The 21,895-nt window shown below is 41.6% G+C and overlaps 1 protein-coding gene across 2 annotated transcripts in view; it reads right to left on the bottom strand.

Annotated features, from left to right (window-relative positions):
- Nucleotides 1-21,867, bottom strand: part of bcl11aa (BCL11 transcription factor A a) — a 56,017-nt gene extending 34,150 nt beyond the window's left edge. Inside the window, exons 1-2 of one of the 2 annotated variants that reach the window (XM_020617028.1) lie at nucleotides 21,546-21,867; nucleotides 17,288-17,746 (exon numbers count right to left, since the gene is read on the bottom strand). In XM_020617028.1, the coding sequence (XP_020472684.1) occupies nucleotides 17,288-17,746; nucleotides 21,546-21,600 (514 nt within the window). In that variant the 5' untranslated portion in view covers nucleotides 21,601-21,867. Of the gene's footprint in view, nucleotides 1-17,287; nucleotides 17,750-21,545 lie in introns of both variants that reach the window. The other variant, XM_020617027.1, reaches the window with a different exon arrangement.
- Between the last annotated feature and the right edge of the window lie 28 nt (nucleotides 21,868-21,895).

Below are 21,895 nucleotides of genomic sequence, written 5' to 3' on the forward strand. Positions count from 1 at the left end.
TATTGTCCTCCACATTTAGGTCAGGCTGAAACTAACAGCTTCACACACAGACATACACACTCCCCAGGAGGCTCTCCTCACCTGCAAAGAGACCAGTTTGGACACAATGTTAAAGATTAAACCTGTGTTTTATCTCAGAGAAGGGGGCTGCTTGGGGGAGAGTGAGTGTGAGCATGTGCGTTCACTCAGTCCTTTAAACCAGAGGGCACAGGGTCACTGGAGAATACACTGTTTTACTCAGACACACACACACACACACACACACAACTGCCCTTCTCTGTGTGAGCGGTCAAGTAGAAAGGTGGATCTGTGTCAGGTAGCAAGGGTATTTACTGTTACTGAGATGAGCAGGCAGGGAAAGCACAAACACAGGAGGGGGGAGACTGAAAAAAACTGAGACAGAAACCAAGAGGTGGAGGAGGAAAAGGACAGATAGTGATGCTTTGAAGGCCTCAGTGGTCAGCACAATGCAGCCCTGTGCAACATCAGACATGTACACAAATATGCACACACACACAAAGAGAGAACTGGATGTATATTTCAGGAGAAAAACAGAGCGAACACATTATTTCTTCAAAACACAAATCTGACATTGGGCCACTGTCATTAAAGAAATAAAAAAAATTAAAACTGCACATATTTGTACATACACACACACACACACACACACACCAGTGTGATACAGAAAAGTGGTGGGAAATGTTTGTGTCCAAATGTACTTGTGTACATTGTGTGTATTTGTGTGGATGATAACGTAGTCACTGTCAGAAATTAATTTGAGTGTGACCCAAAAATAGAAAGGTCCTAATCCACTCTCATTCCTGGCAGCTACACTGTAATAACAGCCTACATACACACGTATGTATCACACCAAACCCGCTTCCCAACATCTAAACCAGTAAAAAGCAACAAAAGTCCACTTTCTGACCAGTAGGCCCACAGTTAACCTTTTATATATATATATATATATATAATCATGTCACTTTATTCCAGTGTTTCATCCAGATTTTGCTTTAATAATAATTGTGATTTCCAAGTGGAACAACAGGCTGAGGAAGGACATTCACCTTAAGCCAGAATCCATAGACCCCTAATCTTGTACACCGTAATTAAAGGGACATTTTTATATTACTTTAAAAAATTATTACACAAAAAATTATTCCACTTCTAATCTTTCCTTCTTTAAAAATCTAACCTCTAAAACAAGAATCCTTCTTTCTAAAATCCTTCTTTCTACCAGTGATTATGTCAGTCCGGGTCTGATGCAAATTAACTCTCTTCATTGGGCAGTTAAAGACCTTCATAAGTGGATGATATAGGCAGTCGAAATAAACTAAGTGTCCCAGAGTGTTCTGGGACGAGGCAGACTGAAGCTGCTTCTTTCATTTTAAAACACTGTAAAGCCCATATCTTTGGTCAGACAGTAGAGAATGTTATCTTGGGCTCGGAGAAATTTTGATTTATAGACAAAAAAAAAAAGAATAAATTAATGGCTAAATATTCAACAGATAAAGTAACTCATTCTTAGTTGCATCTTTAAATTATCTAGATATTTGTGTCAGCTTGGAAAAGTTTCTAAAACCTGAAGAAAATTTTCCTCTAAAAGCTACATTCATTTTAAAGCTGAGTCAAAAAGAAAAAGCCTAAGTCAAGATAGATGTAGATGATCTCAGCCTGCTGATTTAATAAAACACTAGCAATAACATGCAAGAAAAGGAGTTAAAGAAAGGTGATAACTTTGTAAAACGTCTTGCATCCTGAACAAGCCCTGGGGACAAGAAAGTCCAATCCTTAAGAAGTCTTTTTGTTTATCTCTTACTTTTCTTATTTATTTATTATTTCTGCTCTCCTGCCACACGGCCGGGGGAGCGAGGGACCACAGGTGCTCTGGTGAATCCGATGGACATCCGCAATTTATCATTCATATGCCAGTGACGGCAGGCCAGGCCGAAATATGGCACAGTAAACACAAACCATAGATCATTCACAGACACAGATACACACAGACAGCCGCAAACACAGATAAACACACACACACACACACACACACACACACACACACACGCATACATAAAATATATCTTTGAAGACAGATGCTTTTATGCATACATGGGGCTGGACATGGGTCACATCACAACATGCTCCTGTCAGCATGGTGTAGATACCTTTTTCTTTCAGTCTGTTTAGTCCACTTTATTTTTGCCTGTCTTTTGGAATGCCTGTCTCACTCCCGCACTTTTCTCTTCTCTTGTGGATAGCTGGCTGACTAGACACTTAAAAGCACACTGCTGCCCTCCTACTATTACTGGTAAATAGATCTGTTTTTTTTGCATTTCTACTACAGCCCTGTGGAATGAAATAATAATTTCAGCTTCTTAAAGAAACATTCCCATAAACCACCTGGATTCAAACCAGCCAATGACCTCAATCTGTCTGTCTTTTTTCTCAGGTATATAAGGGATGACTGCTGCCCCCCACCCTCTCATCTTCCTCATTAACCCACCCCTCACCTAAATGCCCTGTGCCTCCAAACTTTTAATCCAGGCTTTAGAGGAGTATACTACAGTGGGACATCACTTCTGGCCTGCATCTGCCAAAGTGAGCTGGGAGCTGATTTCTGTGTTTACATAAGATTAGAGCACAAGGAGAAAAGAAGGTAGCCAATATGGTAGCTCCAAGCCAAACAGCTCTCATTTTTAATGCAGCAGCTGCTGCCATACACAGCCCGTGGAAAGGGGACTGAGGAGTGATATAGCCGAAGGTGGGAACAGTAAGTTACACCACTTACAAGCCTTAGGGGTGTAGGTGTGTGTGTGTGTGTGTGTGTGTGTGTGTGCTGGCTGTCCTGCCTGTACTGGCTTTGCTGCAGTGGTCAAGGATCTCAGCCACCAGTACATACAGAGTGCTCAGTTGTAAGAGAGTTGATTTCTAATTTGGAACATACATTAATGCAAATGCCCACAGTGGAAGCCTCTAGAATATGAGGTGCCAGAAATCTTACTCGTCATGAGTATTTAAAGCTAAAATATGTGGCCTGGGGAGGTGACAGTGGTGCGGTGGGTAGAGCAGTCATCTCCCAACCAGAGGATTGAAGGTTCGAATCTCGGCAGTCCACATGTCAAAGTGTCCTTGGGCAAGACACTGAACCCCCCAATGGTTAGAGCTGTCGGTTGAGGTGGCGCTGCAGATGGCTGCCATCGGTTCTGTACAGGAAACAAATTCCTTGTGTGTAACATACTTGGCCAAATAAAGGGGATTATCTGATTATGATTATCCTATGACTGATCAAGCAAGGTTTAAGAAGACTGCACACATTTCAAATGCAAATTTTTAACAACGGTAAGTGCTCATGAAGGAACAGGCTGAAAAATGTCAATATTAGCAACCTTATCAAGGTATGGTACAATACTGTGACAGACTTAATCATATGTTAAAGAAAATAAATGCACTGAGAGAATTCAAGACAAAAAGGGTTCAATAACCAGCCATTTCATTTGCTATACAAGTTTGGCATGGAGAAAGAATCTTGTAAATTTTTGTCTTCACATAATGCTAAATAGTGTATGTAAAAACCAAGGTAAAAAAATCTAGGTTTATAGTATGTTAGGACAACTAACACTTCTGATGGCACAGACTGAGAAGACTTCAGTTAATCTTGGCAGATGGGTAGTTAGCTGGTTATCTTATAGACTAATTCAGCAGCATAGCTAATATTAGAGCTGCCTTTATGGCCCACAGATTTACAGTTTAACATTTTCTCTGCTGCACCAGGTAACAGTTGTCAGCTAAAAAGAATAGCTCTGACAAACAAACAGATAAAGTTAGCATCTAGCTGCCAAACACAGTAAAGCATTTAACAGCTAAAGATTCTGATACTTTCCTCAGGAGGTGGACGCCAAAACCGAGCTAAAAGGAGAGAGATCATAGGACTTTTATTCATCAGGTGGAGGACAAAGACATCACTACACTGCTTGTTTTATCTTTTCGGAATTGGTTAAATAGGCAAGTGTTTGCTAATGTGTGAATATCAAATGTGTTCACAACTTCACCAACTAGCCCCCAGAGGCTTAATAATCAATTGATGTTGCATGAAAATTAGCCTAAAGGGTTAGCTACTGTGCATATCAACAGTTTAATAGTATTATAATGGGATTTGAATACCAACTAAGTCAGATACTATAAGTGTGAAAGTAAGTGAAACATAGTGTAAGTGTCAGAAATTAACTAAGCCTGTTTAAAAGTACCTTCAGCTTGGCTGCAGAAGGGCATGTTATATATGTTGACTGTCCCTATGTGTTTCAGTCTGTATGTCTTGCATGTACACTATATATGCTTCATGTGTTCCAAACTTTCTACACAACTTCTGTATGAAGGGTCCAGATGTCATGTCCTCGGGCACCACAACCTCACACATCTACATAGGATCACAATAAAGTATAAATATGGTGCCTGTAAGCAAGGCACTGAACTGCTGTAGCTGCTCACTGGACACCAACACGGGCAGAAATACCAACATAACAGCCATCTTCAAAGGAGGACTCAGCTAAAAATCCCAGTGTGCAAGGAACCAATCCCATCGATCAGGTAAAAGAATGCCATGACCGCAAAAACTACATCCACCAAGTTCAAACACATCTCATAACCACATTCCCACTAGTCTACAACCAAGACAGCCCACCGACATGAAAGTGCCCTTAAGCAAGGCATCAAACCCAGTAAACCGGCTCAGCAGCTTGGCAGTGTACAAGAAAGTGCGCAGCACTGCTTCCTTCCTGCTGCACCTCCTGACCCGGGCTGCGGCTGTAAATATAAATGTTCTCCTGCACTGTCAGCTCACTCTCAGTTACACAAGCAACAGTTTACAAAGGTTAAAAATATGTATATTTTACTTCCTTGTACTTTCTTTCTGCCTTGTCTATGTGTCTTTGTCGTTGTGGTTAATTCTGTGTAACACAGTTTCCATGCCATGAACTGGTCCTGTTGAAATAGGCGTTGTGTGTTTATGTGTGTGTGTGAGAGAGAAAGAAGCTGTGTATGTAGGTAGATAAAAATTGGAACAAGAGCTTACGGTGAACACTAACGGTGGTTAATATGCAGAGCAAGAGCAAGGAAAAGTAGTCAGTGTAATTGTGTGTGTGTGTGTGTGTGTGTGTATGTAGCCCCCACGCCCACCCATTCACACACACAGCCCTATGACACCCGTCTCATCACACAGTTGGGCGTCGGCCAAGTTCATCTGTTAATGGACAGCCACCACCAGAACCCATGCTTTCCTACCTCTCTTCACCCTTTCTCTCTCACATCTCTGATCCCCTGAGGGTGCTCTACCCCAATGCCCTCTCCTCCTCATCTCCCTGTCTCTCCTTCTGTCTTTTTCTTTTTCATCCCATCCCCCCATTTCTCTCAACACCTCTCCCAGGCTTGCAGATTTGGGCCTGCATTTCCCTTGTACGGTGAAGATAAACTGCATGTCCTTTTGTCTGTCTGTCAGCAGACAATGCTCAGGGTGTGTTACATGCACAAACACATACATTCATCTTAAGAGAACAGGCACTTTTCAACAAGCTAGAAACAAAGAAAAAAGAAATCAAATAAAAGTCAAAAGACTGGTTAGGGTCCATTTAATTAAGGGAGATACAGTGTGTGTGTGAGAGAGAGAGAAATCAGCAGTGCTAACTACAGTCCAGAGCATGTTGAAACACATCTGTTTTACAATGGAAAACTGCAGCACAGAAGAAAAAAGACAGAGGGTAAATGGGAGATCAACAAAGAAAAAGAAGGGCACAACAGAGAGAGAGAGAGAGAGAGAGAGAGAGAGTGAGTGAAGAGATCTTTTTTTGGGAGGGTTGTCTTTGCTTTAAGACACACACTAACACAAAAGACTGGCTATTCTCCTGGCTTATTCGTCACATGACAGGAGTTCAAGTTATTACAGTCTCTTTCACAAGTCAAAATTTGTTTAACAAGATAGGTGGTGTCTTTATTTTTAAGTACATGTTTTTTAGTTTGTATTCGGGGGCAGGTTGAGTCGAACATTTGATGGGAGGTGAGACAACATTGGCAGTATAATTTTCAGGGCAATTTTGTCATTTTAGCTTGAGTTAAATAATTGTATAGTTCCTCTACAGATTGGGAAAATTTGCCAAGTTCTCAAGACTCTAAGTATTTTATGATGTTAAAAAACTATGGATAGGGATCCCATTGATACAGAAAGAATTAAACTGTGACCTTTAGATCTCAGATCGATGAATCATTTTTCCTGGAAAGCATAGACCTTTTTTAATGTTTTTTTTTATATAGTCTGTGCACTAGCAAGGATAGGTTATACATTGTACATCCACATTATAAAGATTGTTGTCATTTTTAAAAACTCACCAAAAATGCAAACATTTTTCTGCATTTTGAGGGTTTTTTTTACCCCCTTGGCAACAATATCAGTTACGATCTTAAATCAACCACACACAGATGTACTATCTATGTATATTAGTGTACAACAACTACTACTATTACAAGTACTACACACACAGACTGACAAAATGCCTAGAAACTACATTTTAGTGGTTCGTTTGCCATTTTGCGAGGATAAATTATCTATTAGATTTCATCATATCTTACTGGGGAAATTACATCAAGAAAATGATAGCAGGCACTGGATCAATTATGCATGCCCTTGGCCAAAGACCAAGCATTGGGCAGAAGGAGATGGCATGTACACACCCACATACACACGCATGTGAAGAAGAGGAGGATCTCATAGATGTGGCCCATCAGTTCATCTTACTGCCTAAAAAGTTCATACACTCAATAATTTAGTTGTGCTCTGGATACAGTTTCCCAGCTGAGTATATAGTGTGTGTATTTGTAGAGGGGGCTAAAAGAGACTTCAGGAAACGGGCCTTGTGAGTCTCACCAGAAACAACCCCTCAAAACACACACACACACACACACACACACACTCCTTCCACTTGGCTGCATCCATTACATGGTCATTTGTAACATTGCTCATTTCTGGGCAATTAAGAATTCCTTTTCATCACTATGTAGATTCACATATCTCCCTCACAGTGCTTATACACAAAATGGGAAGACCCGAGGAAAAAGAGTAGTGTGTATGAACACGTGTGTGTGAGTGTGTGTGTGTGTGTGTGTGTGTTTGCGGGGTAGAAAAGGTGGGTGAAAAGATGAGGAAAAAAAACAAAAAAGGGAACTGAAGAAGAAAACCTAAAGACCAGTACCTGTTTGTCATTTGTTCTTCTTTTTGTTGCTGCTTTTTCGTCTGTGTTCTCATTTTTTGAATTGCTCAGCCTCATTATTGGATGAAAATTGATTTATTGTATTGACTTTTTGCTTTTGTCATCCTCTAATAAAACACTATCAGAAGAGGCCTATTTTTGAGTAGAAAGGAATGATAAGGTGTGTGCATGTGAGTGCTTATGCACAGGTGTTGTTTTCTAGTGTGTATACACAACTGCCCAGAACACACATAAAGAGCCATATTTTTCTGCTTAGGACAGAACAATGGAATTGAATTTCCTTCGGTTTTTAGGAGTTTCCGTCCATGTTTACAGAGAAACTCACTTAGGAAGATAAATTACTGTCTCCAAAATGGCAGCCTTACATGGAGGGATGAGGAAAGAGAAAAGAGGTATCTGACAATAGTTTGTTGAAGAAGCTGACAGAGCAAGAGAGAGAGAGAGAGCGAGAGAGATGGGCAGTGAGAAATTACTTTACCATGTCAAGATGACATGTATGGGAGTGAGCCAGATGGTTTGAATTGGGTATATTTTGCATGTGTGTGCGTTTGTGTGTGTGATAAGCAGAGTAATGAGGGAACAGATGAGACATCATATAAATTAAATATGTCCAATCTCTCATTCAGCTCTCAATCTTCACACAATTTAAAAAAATGCAACTTTCATTTATATTAGCCTAAAAAACACACCCAGCTCTCTCTCGCGCGCACACAGGCATGAAAACACACACACACAAACACCCCTTGACATACTGGCTCTGACAAGCGTAGCTGATGTGCACAGTGAATGCACATGGTAATAGGCCAATCAAAAATGCAAAACAATTGGCAATTACTGTGAGGACCTAATGGTCATTAGAGTTTACAACTAGGTAATGAACTAAAGTCTGCCCACTGCATACATATTCATAAAGCTATTTGAGCTTTGAAGATTAAAGTAGCGCTAAAAATTCAAATCAGCCTTCACAAATTATCAGGAAACATCCTGGTGGCAATGGCACAGATATTTCTACATGTCTATGTGTCGGATTTTTTAATTGTGGTGTATTTCTCTGCATCTGAGGACTGAACAAGCGTAATTATATTTTTGGAGTTTAACATAATAAGAGCCAATGTCTGTGACATCATAGGACAGTTTGTTCTTTTTATCTGACACTCTTTTTATGCTGAAAACCATTTTAAAATATGTGCATGTGTCTTCAAATATTACAAGAAATGCTTCCTCCAAAGCGTTAACACACACTGTTAAAGCAACTGCTGCAGTCAGCCAGCACAGAAGACACAGCATTAGAAAATCATATACTGGCCAAACCCCACTTCATACACCAGGCCTCAACTATTACACCCATAGACCCACAAAAACACACTCTGTAACTGTCCTCTAAAAACCACATATCTTTCATTTTAGCTCATCAAAATTTCAAATTTCTTCAACAAAACTGAAAAATCCTAATTGTAGGCTTTGTACCATTTAGGGCAGCATTTAGGAGATAAAATGGAGAAAGAGATGAAACTAATTGTGCTGTTTATTAAAAGGGCATTTTCAGACTGTTTGTTTTTTCCAACCAAAAGCCCAAACCATTAAATATTCTCATATGACAACTTGGAGATGTGAATATTTGTTTAAAAAAATATGTAAATAAGTGATTATCATGTGCTGGCCTATTACCTGTCTGTCTCCATGCTGGTGTAGGTACATAATAAAAGGAGATGCGTGGTTTCCTCCTTAACAGTGACTCACTATAATATGTACTAAAAAAACAAAAACTCCATGACTATAAATAATTGAGCTTGTTTTTGGCTCCTTGTATTTCCTAGTAATCTCTCACTGAAGGTGGATAAGAGCTTCCTTTAAAGAACAAATTGTTAAACACCATCAGGTGCTGCCATTGTCGTGTTTTGCACATTTGCAATGAGCTGCACATGTTAAAAAATAACTGCCTGAGATCACAGGGATTACATATGTTATCCTGCTTTGGAGATGAATTCCACTTTATCTGGCACTAAACATATTTTTAATTTGTCAGAAAGAAGGATATATAGTGGAAAATGTGGTGGAAGTGAAAAAAAAAAACACTCACAATGGCAAAAGAAAAGATTAGACACCCTCATACAGAGCTGTGCACATGCTACATGTGCTGTACTTATCAACACACACAGTCACAGAATGGCAGTGTGTGAGTGTGTGTGATGCTCTGCTACAGTTGTAGTAGTAACTCAGCCAAATGGAGAACATGGATCCAGAGCAAGGAGCCAGACACTTCTACACACACTGGCCACACACACACTGCCAGCTCAGCCCTGGCACACTTTACCAGGGGCTGTCCTGCATCTACGCTGCGGGCTCTCTCTCTCTCTCTCACACACACACACACACACAGGCTCTTTTATGGTCACTCATTGTAAAGACACATGTAGGCGTGCTGTCTACTGTATGTAATGACAGGTACATTAAAAGAGAGGGACTGATGAGCGAACATATATCTAGCCAGTGAGATCTGAATATATGCACGTCTGTGTTTGTCCGTCTGTGTATGTGTGTGTGTGTGTAGATCCTGTCTGTAATCCAGTGGCCTATATAAATAAGCTTTGTAGTGTATAAACAGTTTTATGAACAGGACTTCAACTGCCTTCAACATAATAAGAGAGCTGAGTTACATGTGTACCCCCTGAACAGAGTGTGTGTATCTGTGTGGGTCTATGAGTGCCCAGGAATAAACACACACACACATGCACAGACAGAGCGAGCCAAAAACAGCAGCTTTCCCTCTCACCATGAAAGAGTAAACGTCGCACAAACACAAAGAGCCAGATCAATAAACAGTCCTCCATCACAGAGTGTGGACAGTAGTCTGTCTGATGTCACACACATCACCGGCCCGCTGTCCCCACTGTGAATACTGCAGACTGGGAAACAATGCTGGTCTTTTTAATGTCTTATTGTTCTCTGCTCTTGTCATTTTTTCTGAATGGTTTGCTGACCACAGTTATCTGGGAGATGGTTTGTTTTTTACAGATCTGCCTCCATCTTTTGGTCGCCTTTGCTGTGGCGTGTCTGTGCCGCCCTTCCCAGGGATCAGTTGTCAGTCACAGTGCATGAGCAAAGAAACAATGTCCTTTTGGCCCCCCCCCCCCCATTGTTGTTGTCTGTTCCTCTGGTGATGGTAGCTGTTCATGCCCTGCTCTTCTTCTATTTATTTCAACCTCAACCCACATCCCTTCCTGTGCAGTCCCAGGAAGACTCACCAGATACATCGTTCGAGTTTCCCCTTTATGATATCAATCCTTTTGAAACCATTTTCACCATTTATTTCAAACCCACCACATAGGTAAAATGTGTAACCAGGCAGCTTCTTCTATAAGGATTCATGAGATGCTGCTGTAAAGGTATCTATTTTGTGATTTTAATCCATTTAAAATAAATGGCTGCAATAAAATCACCAATGCTGCACTGTAACAAGATGTGGTGACCAAATCAACTCGCTGTTGTGGTCCTGTTAAAAGAAGCTTTATTTTATCGTCATTGTGACATGTACAACAAAATTTTGTCTGGAGCCTAGGGCCCCGGGCCACTGCATATATGCCGCCATCATGGGTAACTTTGGGGTTCAGTGTCTTGCTCAAGGACACTTCGACATGTGGATTGCAGGCACCAAGAGTCAAACCTTCAACCTTCCGGTTGGGAGACGGCTGCTCTACCCACCGCACCACTGTCACCCCCAGACAAGTTAACAAACACTGATATAATGATGTGAGTGTCTATTGATCACCACAGGGAAACTCTTTCTCTATTTTGCCTTTTTCTCTCATCACACACATCATCTTTGAGCTCCACAGGGAGCTCAAAGATCACATTCAGAGTATTAATCCTGACCCCTGCTGGACTCCACTATCTTACTCAAAAGCCCTTCAGCAACTTCTATACAAAAAGTTTTGTTAACATGTCTCTGTTAGTACTTCCTGCCTGAGAAAGGAGCTATATGATGCCATCTGTGGCTATAGAGGAGTATTGTCAAGTCTGAAAAAGGGAACCCTGATGACACTGCACTGTCATCAGGGTACACAACGTGAGCATGGACACCACAGATTTATGACAGAAAGCCTGCCTTACAAAGTGGAGCTATAGAATTTGAAATTGTGTGTGTGTGTGATGTCAGGCTTTACCAAACAGGAGGAAGGATTAATCGACAGGCTCACCTGTCTGGCTTTTCCCAGCACAGGATAAAGAAAAGTTTAAATTTACATGACCTGCTCCCGATGAGCAACACTAAACATTTCTTTGTGATCCTTGGTTAATTATTATGTCCAAATTTTCAGCAGTGAATCTCATCTTTGTTTGCTTTGTTTTTGGTCTGTCTGGAATGCAGACCCCACTATGCAAACACACACCCACACATTTACAGAAACACAATATTCACAATAATCAACAGTTTTCTTAGTGTGCTCTGACTATAAAACACAATACAGCCTGGTGGTCTTGATGGCAAATTATGACATTCTCCAGTTCTTCCACTACCTTGCTGTGTGTTATCCTGCTACTGATGTTTTCTGCACATGGGATCATGTTTACATACTGTAAGCTCATTCAAAATACCGACCCAGGAAGATTCTCAATGCACTGGGAGAGAAACACTGGCTGTTCAATTGCTGTACTTGAGTCCAGTTTAAAAAAATCATGTTGAATAAGAAAGAAAAAGAGGGAGCAACAATAGATTAGTAATGGCAGCCAGCATGTGAAATCCCTTTGTGGTCTCAACAGGGTATGCTACAGCATGAGACACACATACACCAAACATACTGTAATTGATTCAGTATCAACTGGCTGTCCCCGGATTTGCATTGACTGCTAATGTTGCAGAGATAGAGAGGGAGAGGGGGAGAGAGAGAGAGAGAGAGAGAGAGAGAGAAATGCATGAACAACAAGAGAAACTAAAACAGAAGAGAATAGAGAGAACAGTTGACACTGAGCCAGACAATGAATGGGTGGTAAAAATGCACTAATGTGTATTGAGGTGGGTAGCATTAGCCAGTGATGATAAGCTAATTGCTAATCACTAGATCATAGATTAACACTTCTCATGTTTCAAGGCTTTCAGCCAGCACGGCTCTTCAGCGGGCCAGGATGAAAACCATATATTTCTGAGTGAAACAACTCAGCATGACTGATAGATTTGTGTCAAGAAATTTATAGATTTCTCATAGTTGATAATATTTCTCATAGTTGCTAATGAGCTAAGACTGATAGGCGAATAGGGTTTATCAGCCAATATTACTCATTAAATATTACTCATTAAAATCAGTGGTCAGTAAGATGAATCATTTCTTGCAATGGTTACATATCAGATCCAGTTAATTAAAAAACACATTATCACTGATTCTGTCCATAGAGGACAGGATTCAATTGTTTATGCTAATTATAAAAAATCAGTTGGCAAACTGGACAGTGGAAATTGTATTTACTCTCACAATCATCCACAAAGTATTTAGTCTAAATTTCAATTTTCAAGCCAAGAAAAATGTTTTTTTTCAATCAGTTCTTCAGTTTAGAAGAAAAAAAAGGTAGAAATGGCCATCCACACACATTAATTCATACTCACACACATAAACCCCTCTCTTTGAGACATTAGTGATGCTGTTTCTGAATGAGGGGCACCTCAGGGATTATAATCAGAATTTTCATTTTAGTCAGGGATTAATAGAATAAATGGGCAAGAGAGAGCACTAACCGTGTGTGTGTGTGTGTGAGGCCTTTTTGTATCACTGATCGGCATTTTGCCTGTACACTGCTTTCTCTCTCTAGCTCTCTCGCTCACACATACACACACACACATATATACAGGTAATGTCTTGGCTCTCCTCAGTCGGAGATGTTTGATATGCAAATAGCAGCTTTCCAGCACAAGTTAGATGCTTTGTGTTCCTCTGAGCCTCATGGTAGCGCAGTGGCACTTGGACCATAGATGCAGATACACATTTTACAACAGGCAGCCATATGGCCATCACAACATATGGGCAGCTTCATGCAGAAAAACAGGCTATATATGCAGGAATAAAGGAAAAGATTTCCTGCACCACAAGATGAAATATAGTCCCTGTATTTCTTAAAGACGTCAGAATAAAATATTCTTAGAATTAGATAAGTGCTCCAAAATAACAAAAAGATAATTTGAAAATAATGTCCTTTGGATCATATTTTACTGATTAAAATCACCACAGATAGAGCAAAATGGACACTAAAACCCAGTGGCGGGCCGTGCATTTGGTACCTGGGCCTTCAGTGGAGACTTACCCGACTTAATTCACCACTATCACGTTGCAATTATAGAAACCATCAATACTATACAAAAACGCGTGGCATTACAGAGAGAGAGAGAGAGAGAGGCATTTTGTGTGTTGAGGGTGAATACCATTTTTACTAAAGCAAGAAACCCAGTTAAGACAACTCCAAATCTCTACACTACAACCGCAACAGTGCCACATACATCATCTGGAGCAGTTCAGAATCAATATTTATCTAATAATATGACAAAAACATTAAAAATTTAATAAAATACATCACACTCACTGGAGTTGCTATTTATTTATAGACAAAATCCTTTCTCTGTTCTTTGCGCAGGAACACTTCAATGACTGTCACAGTGGTGATCTCTGCTTTCAGTTCCATCAGTAAGTCCTTTTCTACAGCCATGGAGGCCAAGGCTGTGAGTCGACTCTGTCCAGTCGTATTCCTGGCATATGTTTTTATTCTCTTGAGGGCAGAGAATGTCCGCTCGACAGTTGCAGTGGATATAGGGATAGCCACGGTCAGACATGCCAATCTGTACAGCCGAGCTGAGACAAGCTAGCTAGCTAGTTTCGGGGTTGGCCGACCTCTTGTCATGATGTCTAGCTTTTCTAGAAAAGTCCTCCTTGAAAATTGATTTTTAAGTATGTCCGAGACCAAGTCAGTTTCTTCTCCCTCGTCAGCCATTGTGAGCATAAAAAATTCTAACTCAAATGTATTGTGTACAGATCACTACAGACGTGTTTTGCTAGTCGAACTTGACTGTAACAGTTTTGCTCTGACCAACCAATCAGAGGACGAAAAAATGCTGACGTCATTGTAGGCCAGCTAGCTGGCCCTGTGAGGCGTATTTAAAATTTGATTGGTTAAAGAAACAGTCCCATTGCTAATATAGTTTAAGTTACATGGGCCAGCACTTCTGATTCTGAAGGCCCTGGGCAGATTAGATTGACATGGCAACACATAGAGGCTGAAATCTGATTGGACAAAAAATCTAACATCCACATACACGTACTGGAAGAAACCTAAACCCAGTGGTGTAAACCGATGCCTGTGCTGAATACTGTATATAAAATGCATTTTTGTTAGATTGAAGGTTATGATGATTTACTGGTTGAGAAGAAGCCTTATATACTGTAAAGAAGGCCTATGAAACACAGCGAAATGCCAGGCCAGCATTTACAAATCAGAAACACACACACATTCTTCCCTTACCTTCTTTTTTTGACATTAGGAATGCTTTTAGACAGCAAGAATTGCAGCTGAAATTCCAGCAGAGATTTTTTTCTGTCTCTCGCATATTTACTTCGCTGTGACAGTTTGGGGTCAGTTAGGAAGAGAGCCGGGGTTGGGGCAGCAAAATATTGGTTTTAATTATCATATATCAGAATCAATGTGTTCTATAAATTCAGCAAAATGAGGTGGTGTTCAGTGTGTGTCCAGTAGCTGAAGGAAGGTCCAAAGAAACATCAATGAAACAGGACAGATGTACATAAAATGTGCAGATGGACAGCTTTAATGCTGCATTTTTTTTTCTTTTCAGTCCAAATTTCCAAACGGCAAACAGTTAATTATGCTCGGTCTGTCTGCTGTTCAGCTTGACGTCAGCATCAGACAAGATATATAACGCTGCTGTCCTGTTTTCTTCTCCTGTCTGAGTGTACAGCTGTTCCTACCAAGACGTTCCCACACACAGCGCTATTGAAGTAACCAGACGCCTGTATTATGATGTAAATCGGTCTAATAACCCAGTTTAGCTGGTGAGCGTCTGTGTGAGTGAGTGTGTGTGTTTGTGTGTGTGTGGAGAGGGGGAGTGGGTGTGTGTTATAACATATAGTCACTGCAAAAGACAAGCAGGTTTGACTAAAAAAGACGCACACTCCCTTTCATGTTACATTAGCTCCTTCCACCTGAAATATAGTGGAGAGATTTGTCACTAGTTCCCTAAAGACAAAGGTCAAAGGTCAAATAAATCTTTAATTGATAACAATTTTCCTCATGTTCCTGTAACTCTAAATCAGTTACAAGAAAGGATCAACATTGTCCTCAGCTTCTTATTCTGCTTATTTACTCACACACAAGCAAACAGGAATGACAAAATAGTAACAAACTGTAACATTTAGGATTCCTGAGCCACAGTCAACAAGCAAACTGATGAATAGTATATTCATCTTCACCCCGTTTTCTCTCCTCTCTCTCTCTGTAACAGCTAATTTAGTACAGGCAGCCTGCCAGTGAAAACTACTGCTAAATAAAATGCACAAGGAAGAAAAAAACGGCTCTGCAACAAATAATTAGTGGTGTTAAGATGCTTTAAATAAATGACTTTCCCTCTTTGAACAAAACTGAAACTGGCTTTTCCCTCTCTCCACTCATTTGGTTCTTGCACTGGGGAAGGACATGGAAGGAAGGAGAAGGAGAGAGAAAACTGGGGGGTAAACTGTGGAGGCAAACTCAGAGGGAAAAAGAATGAAATAAACAGAGAGCTGGCTTGCATTTAGTCAGGGAAGATGCGACAGTGGAAAGGGGGAAACCACACTGAGAGCAGGACACATCTGTTAGGGCCACATGAGAGAGAGGCACACACATGAACACACACACGTTGTGCAAGAACACACATTCCACACACCCAATCCCAGAAGGAGGCTGCAGTTCCTCCCCAGACTCAACGTTACACACAAACACACAATCTCCCTGACATCCAGTGATGCCCCATCTGTAGGCACACAATGGTCTCAAACGTGCACTAACACACTGACCATACTCTGTGGTACCACACAGCTGTGTGGTACCACAGAGTCAAGGTCACCCACATATCTTTGCCTGTGGGAAATGGTCAGAATGGGCAAAATGGGAAAACACACACCTTCAGTGGCACACACATCTTCTGCACATTTGACTTCAGTGCATCAGTAGAAGGACAATTGGTCTGACTTGGGTTGATGAGACCCATTACACATACACTTTCTCACACACACACAGGCAGAGACCCGCTTCTGCACAAGTTGCTAACAACAGAAGAATATACACACACACAGACAGAGACAAAACCATCCTAAATCAAACCAGGGTGTGTGTTTTTGTGTCCGCTGTAAAAGGGAACAGAGGCGTATTCTCATGAGTTCCCCCCCCACCCGTGATATCTCTGTGTTGTCGTTTGTCTGACAAAACCTGCCCCTAAACAAGTCTCAGCCAATCAGATTTCTTGCCATAACCAGGAATGGCATGTGTGTCATGCCAAAAACCTCAGATTACTACACCCCCCACAAGGTTTAGTGTCAAAATTATAGGCAACGTGTAGCCTAGTCTGCTGACTACACCGGCTTCTCATACCACAACACACACACATTATGTATTAATGATATGAAAACAAGACCTGGCACTTCAGAAAACACACACATGCCATCCAGGGCAACGCACACAACCCAACTGATATGTAGTGATAAGAAAAGCAGAATCCAGACCCTGAAACCTGCTCCCAAGCTGTAGGAGAACATTTATGACATGACAAGTGATGTTTCAGAAAATGTTTCAGGAGGAGAGTGAATTACTTATGATTTATTTTCAGTGTTATGACAGATTATAATCTCACTTTACACCACATAAGCAGATACACTGGTCTCCTTTAGAAAGACAGTCTTGCCTCAGTAAAGCTACTGCTTCTTTGTTTCCAGTTCAAAGCACTGCAGCAAGTGCTGACAAATGCTGCCAGAGATGATCTGTGTTGGCTCATGTTAAAGCAATACGATTACCTGGGAGGGGCTCCTGTTTGGGGCAAATCCCCCTGGGTGACGTGAGTCGGTCATCATCCTCATCTGCCAGTGTGGCCTGGACACCCACTTCCACAGGCCTCCGACTACGCAGGGAAGCCAGGCTGGGGGACGGGGTGAGAGCCAGGCCAGGAGAAGGCGAAGGGGGCTTGTCCAGCCCTCTTCCCACCGCCAGGCATGGTGGCCCATGACATCTCTTCCTCTTGTGCTCAATGAAGAGCAGGATGTCCGCCAGGGGAAAGGTGGCCTGGCACTGACCGCATGTCAGCAGGTCCTGCTCCAGAGAGGGGTGAGCATCGTGACCCAAGCGGGCCAGCCGGGCCAGTCGGCCCACGGTCGAACCTAGATGGTGCCCGTTGAGGTTGCCGCTGTCCTCTGAATGCTCCAAGCAGCGCTCCGACAGCACCTCTGATGAGACAACGGCCGTGGAGAGGGGCTCAGCTGCTGGCAAGCCATGAGGGCACATGCAGCGAGGAAGAGGAAGAATGAACAAAAAATAGGAAATTAGAAGCTGACGCCGAAAAACAACAACCACTTGTTTATATTTCTCCTTTTCTCTCCTGTAATTTAAACCAATTGATACCAGCTATTTGTGGGAATTGATTACAAGGGACAGGCCACAAACCTTTCTCATTCTTTCACATAGAGGATCAGAGTTAAAGAGACAAAGCTAAATAAAAGCCTTCCATGTGGTACACACAAGAAAGGAGAGAGAAAATGTGCCTTGTAATGATATAAATACATGTAATGCAGGAAAAATAATTACAATGCAAGCTGATGTGAATCACACATCATAAGAATAAATGGTGGGAAATAATATCCCGAATAGCTGCAAATCTCAAATCAGGTTGCTCAAAAATGACAATTTCCTAGGCAATGACAGGGGAAGCTTAGAAAATGATGGCTAAATGCAGCATTCACCAAAAGCTAAATATGTGGAAGAGTTTGACTGGCCTAACCTTGTTTGTGCAGGGTTTGATCCTGTAATCAGCAGAAGGAAAGACTGTCACAAACATGTCCAGCATGCAGTATGTGCTGGAGAAAAGGCAGAGAAGGCGGGCAGTGTGTGTGTGTGTATCAGGAAGAAGGCAAACTCTTCCCTCACTCTCTGTTACATGTACCCAACATATACTGTAGCTCTTAGACACCAGCTGCTCATACTGTACAGTTGGAAAATCACCCCAAGATGAGCTGATCAACCCAATTCCTCACCACTCTGAAGCCGAATTAACTCCTGACTACTTTTTAAGAAGCCTTTATCAAAGTCAGACTGCCCTGCAGTACAGGGAGAGTACTGTGAACAGAGCGGCCCGCTGAATTAGTCCAAACCAAATTCACTGTTGCTCTTTAAAAGAAAATCTTCAGTCCAAGGTGAAGAGTCTGATGCCTAATACATGTTGACCTTCTTTACTCTGCTGCCAATTTCACATTTTAATGAACTTAAAACCACTGAGACTCAAAGAATGGATTTTAATTTTGACTGTCTGGGTGATTGGTACAGATTTTGTCTGATAAATGGGAAACAGTTCATGCATGTGTAAGAGAGGGTGTGTGGAAATGTACAGTACGCGCGCGCGTGTGTGTGTGTGTGTGTGAAAGAGAGAGAGGGAGAGAAATATGGTCTGAATGGTGACTATATCCCCTCAAGGAAACAACATGTGAATGCTGCAATCGTGCTGACATCTGTGCACAAACTGGGACATGAAAATAACATGATAAATTCCTGGTTTGTGCGAACATCACTACCACTGCTTCCTCATCAAAACCCCACACCCTCCTACTCCTCCTCTTCCTCCTCTCTATCCTTCTCCCCTTTGATTTAACTTCAGGTCAAACACAGTGCTACACAAGTTATACAATAAGGGACTTTAAATTCACAACAACAAGCAATCAAATGAAAACTGAAAAGTTTAACTTGAGTCGATATAGAGGTTTGAAAAAACATTTTGCTTGATTTTATGGAGCCTGAGGAGGGAGGATAATAACTAACTAAGGAATGTAAAAAATACAAAGCAGGGCTTCATGCTCAGAATTCAATTTAAAATCTAGAAACCTGTAAAAACCCTTAATTTGTATCTATTTTAAGGCAGTGCAGCTAGATGAATTAGAGGAGCAGTGTGTGTGTGTATACCAGTTTCACAGATCAAAACATGCATGGCATTACTATCATATTTCTAAAGGAAAAAAGAATATCACTAAAAATGACGGATAAAATGTACTCTTAGTGAGAAACCCTACGTTAAAAGTTCTATGATTCTATAAAACAGGCATGACCAGAACACATTTGGACTGGTGACACTCTGGTGACGATTGGAAGTGTTGAAAAAATAACAAAATTACTCACTGTTATTTAATCTGGGGGAAGAAATGTAGAGCTGCAGCATTTAAAAAAAAATCTACTTCAGTTTATCTTGTTCATGCTAATCAATAGCGAGCAATGCAGCACTGTCCTATATCTTAATTACCAAATATAAATACAGAATGGATTACAAAAATGCAAAAAATTGAATTATAATTTCTAAAAAGAAGCAATAATCTAGGATGGATGTTCGCTTAAGTGTGACGGGCCGAAATCTGAGCATCACTGGTAATAAATGTGAAAATGTATGCAAAATGAAATGTGTGTGCGTGTGTGTACTGTGGTGTGTGCGATGCAAGGTTGGAAGGGTGTAAAAGGCGAGGTCTGCAGGCATGTTGCAGTGTAGCTGCATATGCTCATTGCAACCTGCGGGGATGTAAAAATGTGATGAAAGCGGAGAGAAAGTAGGTTTAAGGTAATGAAGAGAATTGTAGAACTGGAGATGGGGGTGTCCTGTTCCCCCACTCCCTCCTTCCCTGTGTCTCGTGCACTTTCACTTTATTCTAAAGAGATCGCCAAGAAGTAGCCAGTGTGGATAGGGGTTGCGGTGAAGCTGATCAGGTTCAGTGCTGGATTTTCTGATCGCGCTCTGCCTCCTAGCGACGGCACATGGCCATAGTGACTGCGCTTGCTTGACACACACACACACACACACACACACACTCCAAGCCAAACACAGGCAATAACTAGTCAACATACCGAAACATAACTAAGCACTGATGCCTAGACGTGCTCAAATACCTTCCTGTTTTAGGTTTGTTGCCACTTCGAGAGCCGCTGAAAGGCTGCGAGGTAGCGCACAGTAGAGCACATGGTGCATTGATTATCGCCACTTTTCCAAATCGCCCCGCAGTTTCTAAACACGCACATCTGCTCTCTCTTCACATATCGAAGGTTTGCGTCTAAATGCATTCAGTTAACTCTAAAAAATATAACTGGTCGTACCTAAACGTCGTGCGTAAAAGAGGATGCTGCCGACTCAACTAAACATTGGAATTGAGTAGCTTTTCCATAAACAGTGCAGCTGCATCACACCAGCGATGACATTAGTCTTACCTTAACTGTACATGAAGAATTGGAATCTTAAGTTGGATTTTTGTTGTTGTTGTCCAAATTTTGCTTTATGTGAAAAAGCAATTAAAGAAAGACAAGATATGCTGTTGTCCTGTTGCTGTGCTTCTTGTCTCAAACTCTGAGCTGCACAGGCTCTGTTGACTGGTTCAGGAAGAAAACTTTGTCATCTAAACTACACAGTTATAAATCACCTTTGTATAAAATGCATTAAGATTTTAAAATGTGTGTGAAATAAATTGATTTGTGTTATCTCTGTTGCGGAGCTTCTGGGACAGGGAAACAGTTGTAAGCAGTCGGACACGAGATTTTCCCCCCTTGATCCAAAAAAATCCACTTCAGTTTTTTTCAGAAATAATCCAAAAATAGAACGAGAGAGCGGATGAAACCTGCCCGCACAGTGACCAGACAGCGATATTCCGGGGAGTTATTCTCCACAAAGCTCCGCGGAGAGGACGCGCTCTACTACCGGCAACACTGCGCGTTTCCACTGACCGGAGCGACCGTGGGGGCACCGGAGCCACAGCGAGTGCTTTTAACAGCCTATGAATGCACATTCTCGCCGTGTAACAGAAAAGCAGTAACCGGTGTATACCGACACAAAAAAAACTTTTTTTCTCTTTCAGGAATCTCCGAGTGGCTTTTACGCACGATGGTGTCGCACTTTCTGGCCACACTGTTAAGTCCGGTTTGACCGCGGGTCCGAGCGGTGCGTGCGGTGTCCACAAGCTTCTGTTTGGCTGCTTTTCCCCCTTATGCTGAATGAATTGAAAGATAGCAAGAAATTACTTTTTTTTCATCTGTACTTACGCGAAAAATCCCGTTTGCTTAAGTGCTGGGGTTTGCCTTGCTTGCGGCGAGACATGGTGGCTGGCGGCTGCGGCGTTCAACGCGGATCACATCGGGGAGAGCCGGGGTTAGAGAGGAGACTCCGCTGGGGCAAAAAATGTCCTCATCCAACGCCTTTGACATCCACAAGAAAAAAATAAAATTAATTAGAAATAATACAAAGATGGCGCGGAGGCGAAGATGGATCGCGGGATCGCCGTCATGGCTTTTTTGAGAAAGGAGAGCAGAGAAAAAAGAGAGAGGGAGAGTGAGAGAGAGGTGGATGGAGAGAGAGAGAGAGAGGGAAGGGGAGAGAGATGGAAAAAAGGCAA

This window comes from Monopterus albus, unplaced genomic scaffold, assembly GCF_001952655.1.
Source record: "Monopterus albus unplaced genomic scaffold, M_albus_1.0 scaffold183.1, whole genome shotgun sequence".
NCBI classification, from domain to species: Eukaryota; Metazoa; Chordata; class Actinopteri; order Synbranchiformes; family Synbranchidae; genus Monopterus; species Monopterus albus.